Raw genomic sequence first — 11,318 nt, 5'->3', positions numbered from 1 at the left:
CCCCCTAGGGGAAACCCTAGGATGCCTCCCCCTCTCCCCTTGCCCCTATATATAGTGGAGGGGTGGGAGGGCAGCCACACCTCTTCCCTGGCGCAACCCTCCCTCATACACCTCCTCCTCCTCCGTAGTGCTTAGCGAAGCTCTGCCGGAGAACCACGAGCTCCATTGCCACCACGCCATCGTGCTGCTGGAGTTCTCCCTCAACTTCTCCTCTCCCCTTGCTGGATCAAGAAGGAGGAGACGTCCCCGGGCTGTACGTGTGTTGAACGCGGAGGTGCCGTCCGTTCGGCGCTAGATCGGATCTTCCGCGATTTGAATCGCTGCGAGTACGACTCCATCAACCGCGTTCTTGTAACGCTTCCGCTTAGCGATCTTCAAGGGTATGAAGATGCACTCCCTCTCTCTCGTTGCTAGCATCTCCTAGATTGATCTTGGTGACACGTAGGAAAATTTTGAATTATTGCTACGTTCCCCAACAATTTGATCATGAATTATTATTGTTGACAATTATCTATATGATAAATGAGTTGGGAGGCGAAACATTAAGCCCCTATCTTTCTCTGTGTTCGATGGATGCCGTTTGTTCCAAAAATATGCTTTGAGTACTAGCAATCATAGAAGACTATATGATTGAGTATGTGGAGCTCTTACCTAGACTTTGTTGAGAATAAGTTGAATTGCAATTGTTTGGTGACTAAGAACATAGGTCGTTAAGTTTCAAGAGAAGGCATTGTTTGAGCCATAACATGTGAATCGGTTGCTACTTTATCGTCATGAGTTTTATAAGAAAGAGTTGTTGTTGTGATGTTAGGAAAAGTTATTGAAATTATCATTGATCAAACTTATGCACAATGCTAGCATTCATACTTCCTAAATTATTTCTTTTATCATTTACCTACTCGAGGCCGAGTAGGAATTAAGCTTGGGGATGCTGATACGTCTCCAACGTATCTATGATTTATGAAGTATTCATGCCATGCATGTTTATTATAGTTTTGTATGATTTTGGTGCACTTTTACATGGTTTTTATATGGTTTTTATGGGCTAACATATTGACCTAGTGCCCAGTGCTAGTTGCTGTTTTCTGCTTGTTTTTGGTCTTCCAGAAAATCCATATCAAATGAAGTCCAAAAGCAGCGGAACTTTTTGACGATTTTTTTGGGAACAAAAGAGACCCTCAAAGCTTCGTGGGAGGGCCAGAAGAGCCACGAGGTGACCACTACCCGCCAGGAGCCAAAATGGTGGGCTGGTGGGTAGTGGGCACCTCGTGGCCCATCTTCGCGTGATTCCAATGCCAAAAATTCTTATAAATATAGAAACCCCCAGAAATAACCCTAGAACTTCAACTCCGCCGTCGCAAGCCTCTGTACCTCCACGACCCAATCTAGAGCCCTTTTCTGGCACTCTTTCGGAGGGGGAAATCATCACCGGAGGCCATCTTCATCATCCCGGCAGTCTCTATGATGAGGAGGGAGTAGTTCACCCTCGGAGTTGAGGGTATGTACTAGTAGCTATGTGTTGATCTCTCTCTCTCTCTCTCTCGTTTTCTTGATTTGGCACGATCTTGATGTACCGCGAGCTTTGTTAATATAGTTGAATCATATGGTGTTTTCCCGTCTCTATCTTGTTGTGATGAATTGAATTTTTTACCTTTGAGGTTTCACTTTTGTCGGATTGAATACTTTGTTGGATTTGAGAACACTTGATGTATGTCTTGCATATGAATACTCTGGTGACAATGGGGTATTATATTGATTCACTTAATGTATGTTTTTGCACTCATCTCGTGGATTTCCGAAGTGACATTAGGGTAACCTATGCATAGGGGTTTATGCACGTTTCCGTCCTACTTTCTCCGGTAGAAATCTTGGGGCACTCTTTGAAGTTCTTTGTGTTGGATTGAATATTATGAATCCGAAGTTGTTTGATGCGTATCGTATAATCAACTCATAGATACTTGTGATGACATTGGAGTATCTAGGTGACATTAGAGTTGGTTGATGTGTATCATATGGTGTTATTTTAGTAGGAACTCTTGGGTTGTTTGTGACACTTATAGGAATAGCTCGATAGATCGACTGGAAAGGATAACTTTGAGGTAGTTTCGTACCCTACAAACAATTTCGTCTTATGTTCTCTGTTAGATAATTTTTTTGAAGTGATTCTTTATTGCACATCGAGGGATTGCCATATGATCTAATTATGTTAGCACTGTTGAGAGATCGCACTAGTAAAATTATGAACCCTAGACCTTATTTTCAAGCATTGCAATACCTTTTGCGCTCACTTTTGTTACTTGTTACCTTGCTGTTTTTTATTGTTTCTGTTACAAAAATCAATATCTACTATCATTACTACACTTGTATCACTATCTCTTCGCCGAACTAGTGCACCTATACAATTTACCAATGTATTTGATGCGGCGGGGACACAAGAGACTCTTTGTTATTTGGTTGTAGGGTTGTTTGAGAGAGACCATCTTCATCCCATGCCTCCCATGGATTGATAAACCTTAGGTCATCCACTTGAGAGAAAATTGATACTGTCCTACAAAACTCTGCGCTTGGAGGCTCAACACGAGTCTACAAGACTAAAGTTGCATAGTAGACATCATGTAGAGATTAAGGTTTTGGTTACCGAACAAAATTTCAAGATTTCGCGCGGCTACCGAGTATTTTGGTGCCCCCGGTAAACTCTCACACCGAGCAAAAATATCATTTTTTTTGAATTTAAACGTCAATGTATAGTTAACTAAGGTAGAATCCCTTCTATGACAGGAGAATTGGTTCTGACGTGTTGGTAGCAACCTATTTCATAAAAAACTGTCAATTCCTTAGTCTTACTCAAAAGGTCGAGATGTCGAACTACCGACCTCAGAGCACATGGGTGGACAACGTTCCATTAGGCTAGTAAGCTGTTCTATGATAAATACGAGTTCATGTTCTATCTATATTATTTTCAACAAAAATGAATTCAAAATTTAGTTATAAATTTTGTTCGAAATATGCTCGGTATTTCTCGGTAACTGTGGTAAGGGCATCTCAAACGCTGATGCACAAATATATCCGATATATGTCCATTTTTATGTCCAGACGTGGTCCACGAACATGATGCGGGAGGGAGCCATCCAATACTAATCACAAAGTATCCGGTTGGAAGGGAAAAAAGTAGATGAGGCTCATGCATGTGGTGAGATATTTGTGATTTGGTGTCCGGTTGGGAGTAGAGAGAGGAGAGAGGGACCATGCATGTGCAGTTTGGAGAAGAGAGAAGAGGGAGACAGTGTATTTGATTGGTCAAGTGCATGTCCGGACTCCAGCAAAGCTCCCCACGTTAGTCTCTTGGATACCGGAATCCGTACGTTCCAACTGCTAAGCCGACATATACAGGTCTCCGGTTGGATGACAAAAGTGATCCAGACACTATGGTCCAGACATATAGTGACGGTTTGAAGGCCCGTCTTGGAGATACCCTAACCACGTCTACGGTCCCCCAGGTAAAAATGCCCCATTCGATAACCAAAACCTTGGTAGAGATGCATGACATGCATATATGTATTATAGTCTATTTATTCCTTGATGAAGCCCATTAATTATAGCTTGCGTTGGGAAAAATAATAATATAGATGTCTCAAACTATTTTTTCTCCTGATTCGTATTCTTCGCAGGCAGCACTTTTGGGTCGCTGACATCCCTCTTTTGTTTTGAAAAAAAAATGCATACCTCCTTTTTGAGAGGACGAGGATCACAAAAGTGGGACGAGGGGGGCGGGTACAAAATTTGAATTTCAAATGTTGGAAGGGGCGCAAGTTACTCGATTACTTTCCCCTCCAAGGCTCCAACGGTCCACATCTTCTGTTAATCACCCGCGATAACAGCGGGGATCACCAAAATCTCCTGCCTTCAGCCAAACTCCTCGCCCCAATCGCGGCGCTAAAAGCCGTCGAGCGACCGCCGACGAGCCATTTCGACGCGCTCAATCGGCCGCCAACTTCACCGACGGTAAAAGCCACTGCCGCCAGGATATTTTGCTGCATTCCGCCGCTCCTGGATGGCTGGATCGATGGGGTTCCGGATCCATGTCGGGCGACGACGTCTCCAGATACTGTGGCCTCGTTCGGGCTCCTCGGTGCCTCGGGGGTCCCCGTCCGGTAGAGCTCTTCCTGCCCAGAATCCTGCGTGCGGAAGGACGGGGTCGGCGCGGGACGATGTGGAGATCAGCTCCGACGAGGAGGACTCTCGCCCCGCCCCCGTGGCAAGGAAATTGCCTTGCGCTGATGCTGTGTTGAAGAGGGGCGAGTCGGACGGCGCCGGTGTTGCCACAGATGACGACGACTGCGTGGTTCTAGACGGCGACCCTGATGGGGCGGTTGCCGCTGTGGAACAGAAGGGGGCTGCGGGGAACGATGTCAACTCCGATGAACTGCAGATAGTTGCAGAGAAAGGCCAGGTATTTTGTTTCTAACGTTATGGTCCGAAGCATCGTATTTATCATGTGTATGTGATTTCAGAATCGACTTGCTAAGGTGATTCAAATAGAAAAGAGCATACAGAAATGTATTTGTATGAAATCGATACGCAATTTCCTTAAATGAAATCTACTGTATGTTCAGTCACTGCTGCAGAAGCAGAACATGACTTCTGATTTCAGATAATGTGCAAGCTGTTAAAGATGCATTATTCAACTTGTAGCATAGTGTCTGCCCGTTGCATCCTTAGACCACCGGACTTTTGCTGTTTATTTTTCCTTTTATTTGGATTCTGTATTGATAGTCAGCCGTACCCAACTTGATTGCGGGTTCATGGTCACTGCTGGTGCTATTTGGGCTTGTTTCTTCTAGTACAAAATGATGCCCATTATGATGCGTGTTCAAGAGAACAGAAAATTTGTTAGATCGAAGTTGTTTGCTTAAGGCCGCGTTTGGATTCCCTCCGCTCCGCGGCTCCGTGCCGGAGCGCAGCGGCAATCCAGTTGATTAAGGCCATAATTTGCGGAGTTGATTAAAGCCCGCTCCGCGCGCTCCGCTCCGCGGATGACTGCCGAACGCGGCCTAAGTGCATATATGAATACATTACATTCTTCCATGTCTACCTGCTCATATGGTCTATGAATATCTGCGTTTTTTTATTGATGTCTAACAAAGAGAATTTGAGTTTTTGGAGTTTCTAGGAAGACCCTGCACTACTACTGTGAAGCTGCATTGGCATTAATTCGTTACTGGATGTGTTTCTCCAGGTAGCATGCAGGGACTTCCCTCACTCGCGCCATTTATGTTCTAACTTGCCCTTCGGCACTACTTCTCATGAGAAGCATTGTACCATGGTGAGTTACAAGCTTTTTCACTCTCTGATCCTGTTGGCAATGTGCTACAAAGCGAATTCATTGGTGTTTTCCAAATGCAGTGCTACTGTTTTGTGTGTGACGTCCGAGCTCCGTGCGATTATTGGGGTAAAGGTCTCTCGATTGATGATCATTGTCATGCTACTGATAAGGAAACTAAGTGGAAAACATTGAGGCTTGCGTCCAAGTGCAAAGGGCTTCCAGCATCTCATCCAGAAAAGGAAAATGCAGTGTACCCAGCAATGGCGGCAGTCGGCTGCCCTTCTCTTGGCAATCGGAGTCCTCTTCAGAATGTTGTGAATCAAAACCAGCAAATACATACTTCAATTAGAACCGCACTGAATGTAGCCCCAACTGTCAGTGCACCAAGAGCATTCCCTGCGACAAGAGCTGAAGGTAGCACAGGCAGTGCTCACACTTCTCAAGTTACTTATTCTGTAGCGCCAACTGTCAGTGTACCAAGGCCACACCCTGCGGCAAGAACTGGAAGAGGTTCAAACAACGCTCACACTTCTCAAGTTACTTATCCTGTAGCTGCTCCAACTGTCAGTGCACCAAGGCCACAGCCCGTGGCAAAAACTGGAAGAGGTTTAAACAACGCTCACAATGCACAAATTACTCACCCTGTACAGCCAACTGTCAGTGCACCAAGAGCTTACCCTGCGGCAATAGCTGAAAGAGGCAATGCTCAAACCGCTCAACTTACTTACCAGGCCACTGCCAGCCACCACCTGCCGGAGCCAGAGCCGGACCAGTATGAAGAGTACTGGGAGGACACACCAGAGGAATATGCGTCAGAGTGGTCCACAGTGTATGTCGGGAACCTACCCTACCACACTGACGACGACTCTCTCGCACTGAATTTCCAGCATGCCGGAGTCGTTGTTTTCTCAGAGGTGAGCCTTTTTAGCTCTTCATCATCCTTATTCGTTCTATGATATATGAAAAATATGCCCCAAATCCGTCACCGGCATGAATGGACCGTTTGTTTGGAAATCTGTTTCATCAGCACTGTTTTTTTAGAGAATTTCATCAGTACTGCTGATGCAGCTAGCAGGATATATGGTTTTTTCTCTCCTTGTTCTAAAGTGCAGATGTGTGCAGGTCATTTACGATGACAAAACGGGCCAGAGCCGTGGATTTGGGTATGTCACCATAAGTACTGTTCAGGAGGCTGAGAAGGCTGTTAGAATGTACCATGGATACGTGAGTATTTTCTGTAGCTTCATGGGGGCTTCTGTAGCTTCATACGTGAGTATTTATACTTTAATACGAGCCAACTTAATCGGTCCCTTCATTCTGTTAACTCTTTTTACTAGCTTATTTGATTCATGGGTGGTATGAAGTATGTACACCAGAGTGATCTTTAAACTATTTCCTTTCTGGTAGCTTTTAGAAATGTCTGATGTGTAGTTCAGTTCATATGCTAAAGGCAGGCTGTAGAAACCTTATGCTTTGGGCTTCGCTGATTAACTTTTCATCTGGACATTACAGGCGATATATGGCAGTGTCAGACCTCTGACGGTATATATCACAGCTCCCCGTCAATCTGGGTCTCCGTTCGAAATCTTCGTGTGCAATCTGCCGTGGCAAGTGGACGACTCATGGTTGGAGAAGCTGTTCAGCGCGCACGGCGAAGTGGTTGATGCTAGAGTAGTCTACTATGAGCGCAGAGGAGGGACCAGGCGTTCAAGGGGATTTGGTTTTGTCACAATGGCGACGGAGGAGCAATCGTACTACGCGATCAATTCTCTCAACAAGCAGGTCAGTGTAACAACCGGTTGGTTTCGGTGTCAGCTCAGAAATCTGGTTTTCACTTTGAATTTCTGCAGGTTCTGGAGGGACGTACCCTGCGGGTGAAGGTTTCGAGGGAGAGTCCACAACAAGGCTATTGAAGATATATGTGGCACGGCTGATACTGCTCAAGGCCTCCTCCGAAATGCATGAATTGAAAACCACAGTTTAGGGAAAGTACAGGAACTACAGTGACATGCCTTGTGCAATGATGCAGGAAAGTGAACTGCGTGAACTTTTCCTATTGTTCATCTAGGAAGTTTTATAAGAACTCCGCAGGTGAGGTGTTTGCACAGAGAAGTGCCCAAGAGAAAACTGCCATGAGATTGTTCTCCAAAACTTCCATGAGATTGAGATCGCAGATGTAAAAGAAATTCAGAGGTTTCAAATCGTTCAGCTTTTCCTCCATTTTCCCTCGGTACTCAAACTGTTTTCATATCTGGCTACTTCACAGACCTCAATTTGTGCAACAACTCAGTTGTTTTGTGCTGATGAGGGCGCCCAAAAACTGAAAGAAACGCCAAAAATATATCTTTGTCACGTGCTAAAACTTAGGTCCCCCCCCCCCCCCCCCCCCCAGCTGTTTTTTATGATCTATAGCAAAGGGACTAAGTTTTGCTCTAACTGATCCCAAAGATGCTATTTCTGGAAGATGGTTTTCGACCCCTCAATTTTCAAGGAACAAGTATTGGCAATATTAAGGACAGTCTCATGGCTTAAAGTATCTACAGCTCCACACACAAAGTCCGGTCCCTCAAACGCCCGCGGACGTGCCCCCACGAATCCGCGGGCAGTTAGTTACTGTGGACCCCTCATTTGTCTGCTCCCACAGCCATGTCCCTCGTATCTAAACCTCGAAATCCATGCAACGCTACGTAGATGAACATGATGAACACACTTAGAGCATCTCCAATAGGCGCACAAAAATTTCGCACCCAACAAAAGTTATAGCGCGCCACTGTAGCACTTTTTATGCACCGGGACCAACATTGCTTTAGCAGACGCCCTAAAACGCGCGCTAGAAAAAGCACGCAGTGCAAATTGTGACTCGTGCGTAATCCGGAGCCCAAAATATGCTGTGCGCGATAGCGTTTTTCAACGCGTGCCCAAAACTTTTTAGCACGCAATATTTTACAGCATCTGTTGGAGCTGTTCGGCGCAAAAAAAAAAAAAAATAACGCGCGGAGCTCTTTTTGGGCGCCTGTTGGAGATGCTCTTAATAGCAACAATCAGACTAAATTCCTCTGATACAAAAGCATCATAGTTCATCGCCGGACAAAAGGATCAACGTTCGATGCTACAAAAAACATGGATAAAACTAAGAAGGGCAGAGGGAATCACCATTTCCTTGCTGGGCCTTTCCCCTTGTGGTCACCGGTGCGATTGTGCCCATTCGTGTAGGCGTCAACGTCAGAGCTGGAGCCTTCTGTTACGTCCGAGTCATTGTCGGAGCATATTTGGCCCATCAGCCTCCGGAGCAAGCGATCCTACTCCTTCGCATGTCGGACCGCCTTCGCCTTGGCCACCACCTCCTTAGATGCCTCGTGCTCCGACAGCTTGATGGCGAGCCGAAGCGCCTTGGCATTCTCGCCGCGCATCCGTCTCTACCGTCGTAAGGGAGCACGTCCTCGGGATCGACCGACGCGCGGCCAATGCTCACCCACTGTCGCCCTCTCCCTCATCCGCTGCCGCTCGCGGTGGGCTGCCCGTGCCTCAGATTCGAGCGTCCTCGTCCTTGTCCGTGCCAGCGCCGGCGCGAGGACCCAGCGGTGGCTGGTTACCCCATCCGAAGCAGATTGAGCTTGTAGTGGGGGCGGCGTACATAGATAGGCCTGGAGCGGTCGAAGCTGCGTGGCGGGTAGGAGGGCCCGACGATGTTGCTGGTGCTGCATCGATGGGTGACGGCCATGGCGGAACCGTTCTGCTGCTGCCGCCCTAGTCCAACTGTGGCCACCTCAAAGCGATGCAAAGGGCGATCTCCTCCACATCGCCTGGCTTTGCATCTCACAGCAGGCTCGCCCACTCGTCGGAGCTGCCGGATCTGCCATTGGAGCCAGCGCTGCTACCTGCGCTGGCCATCGATCGAAAAGCAGAGGGGACTAGGAGTTGAGGAGATGGATAAAGAGAGAGTAGAGCGGACTGATTGATTTCGATCTCGGATTTGTCCGAAGGGGATATTTGTGGCGGCTAGGGTGAGCCTGGCTGGCCTCCCCATGTCCGCCGTAGATTTGCGCTGGATATGAGGGGTGCAGGACAACCCGACGTTTGGGACCGGTTTGAGGAGGCCGAGCGGGTCTACTTTTTTGGCTGGTCAGTGACTGATCTGTCTGCCCGGGCGGTTGGGAACGGTTTGACGCGCCCGACTGTAGATGCTCTTAGTGTGGTCATAGATTTTTTTCCAGGGCTCGCCCTCCTGATCCGAGGGAATGGGCCGTATGGGTATGGGTGATCACTCCCATGTCTTTCATACCCTGGGGTGCCATGTCCGCCATCGTCAGCTGATCTGACAGGGCCTCACCGTCCTCGCCCGTGTTTCTCCCATGTTGGGAGCCCACTATCTTTGTCATATCCTCTTGTCCCATCGGGCTGGTGGTGGGCCTAGACGGACATGAATGTGCCAAACAACTCCGTCTTTTCACCATTGTAGTGCTTCTCCCTAACAGTGATTGCACCCATGTAGTGCCGCCACGGACCGACCCTCTGCTACTTGTAAATTGCGTTGGGATTTTCCCTGAAGAGGAGGGGTGCACTAGTAGAAAAAGGGCCTAATGTGAAGCACATTAGTCCCGTTTTGTAACTGAAATCGGCACTAATGTGCTCATTAGTGCCGGTTCCAACGACTAGGCGGGCGATGATCATTAGTACTGGTTTGTGGCGAACCTTTAGTACTGGTTCGTGCCACGAACCGGTACTAAAGACGCGGTGGCAGGCTTGTGTCAGGTTGGGGCCCACCAGCACCTTTAGTACCGGTTGGTTATATGAACCGGGACTAGAGATGCACCTTTAGTCCCGGTTCGTATAACCAACCGATACTAATGGTCATCCTATATAAACTCCTTCGTCCAGCCCGAGCGCTCTGTTCTTCCCCTTTCCTCTCTCCTCTGTTTTCTTCATCTTCCTCTCGAGCTCACACTCCGTTTTTGCCAAAATTTGTGAAGATTTGAAGGCACCCCATCCATCCAAGTGATCACAAAGGTTAGCAACTTTGTGCTTTCATCTCTCATTGCTAGATTAGCTCTTGCAATGCTCTATAAGTATAGTGATTTGTGGGTTTTATTTTGGGAGGAATTATATGTGGTAGTATTTGATTTATATGCAATTTGAGGTCAAAATAACTCTTAGTTTGCATATGTAGGTGTGGTTTACTTAGTGCCTTCCCGTATCCGTCGTAACCACGGTCGATCACCCGCACCGTCCCGTCAACGGCACCACCTTGTGGTGAGCCTCTTGTTCTTATCTTTTTTATATAAAAAATCATGTTTGTGTGATTTAGATATATAGTTACTCATATAATTATCTTACCCGTACGTTGTTTGTTATACATAGTGCCATGGTTTTGATATCCGTCCCCGTCGACCCTCATCTGGGTTATGATTCAGATGTGGTATATTCTCCTTTATAACTATTTGTTGCATTTTGTGTTTATGACAAATTATGCCCATCAAGTTGACATAGATATTTTTATCTAGGAGGTATGTGAACCGCAAATTCCAACCGACCCTATTGTCGAGAGGTTAAATTTAGTTGAAAGAGAAAACGAGTATTTGAAAGAAAAATTGAAAGGAATTGAGGGGGAGAAGATGGAATTGGAGTTGCATGTTGCCGATGTCGTCGATGATCACAAGATCAAGATGGAGAAAATGCGCTTGAAGATTAGAAAGATTAGAAAATATGCCATTGATAGTGAGGCTTGGTATCATTATGCCGTTGGATCAATTGTTACCTTAGTTGCGATCTTGATCGCATTTGTTGTTGCATTTAAATGCTTTAGCTAGAGAGTTATTTGTATGTTGCATTTAAGTGTTGTATGAACTTGTATTAATTTGGTCTATTCGGTGCTGTGTAATGAAGATGAGTCGGCAATGGATGTACGATGACTGATGCTCTCCCCAGTTTGTTAATGGCGTGCAAGCTTTTCTGCTTGCGGCTGAGGCAAACAAGCGGGCGGATGCTTTTATGCCTT

At 46.6% G+C, this 11,318-nt stretch overlaps 1 protein-coding gene across 2 annotated transcripts; it reads left to right on the top strand.

Annotated features, from left to right (window-relative positions):
- Positions 1 to 3,814: 3,814 nt before the first annotated feature.
- Positions 3,815 to 7,531, top strand: LOC123124423 (uncharacterized). 2 transcript variants are annotated; one of them, XM_044545039.1, is made up of 6 exons: positions 3,815 to 4,450; positions 5,237 to 5,323; positions 5,404 to 6,237; positions 6,446 to 6,547; positions 6,836 to 7,105; positions 7,174 to 7,531. In XM_044545039.1, exons 1-6 carry the CDS (start codon positions 4,052 to 4,054, stop codon positions 7,234 to 7,236), a joined length of 1,755 nt encoding a protein of 584 aa, XP_044400974.1. In that variant the 5' UTR covers positions 3,815 to 4,051; the 3' UTR covers positions 7,237 to 7,531. The 2 variants fall into 2 exon arrangements, with proteins under 2 accessions (XP_044400974.1, XP_044400973.1); XM_044545038.1 differs by having other exon boundaries at positions 6,446 to 6,592.
- The last annotated feature ends 3,787 nt before the right edge of the window (positions 7,532 to 11,318 follow it).

Source organism: Triticum aestivum, chromosome 5D (genome assembly GCF_018294505.1).
Source record: "Triticum aestivum cultivar Chinese Spring chromosome 5D, IWGSC CS RefSeq v2.1, whole genome shotgun sequence".
In the NCBI taxonomy this organism is placed as follows: Eukaryota; Viridiplantae; Streptophyta; class Magnoliopsida; order Poales; family Poaceae; genus Triticum; species Triticum aestivum.
Note: the sequence above shows the minus strand (reverse complement) of the source record. Positions and strands in the feature narration are given on the sequence as shown.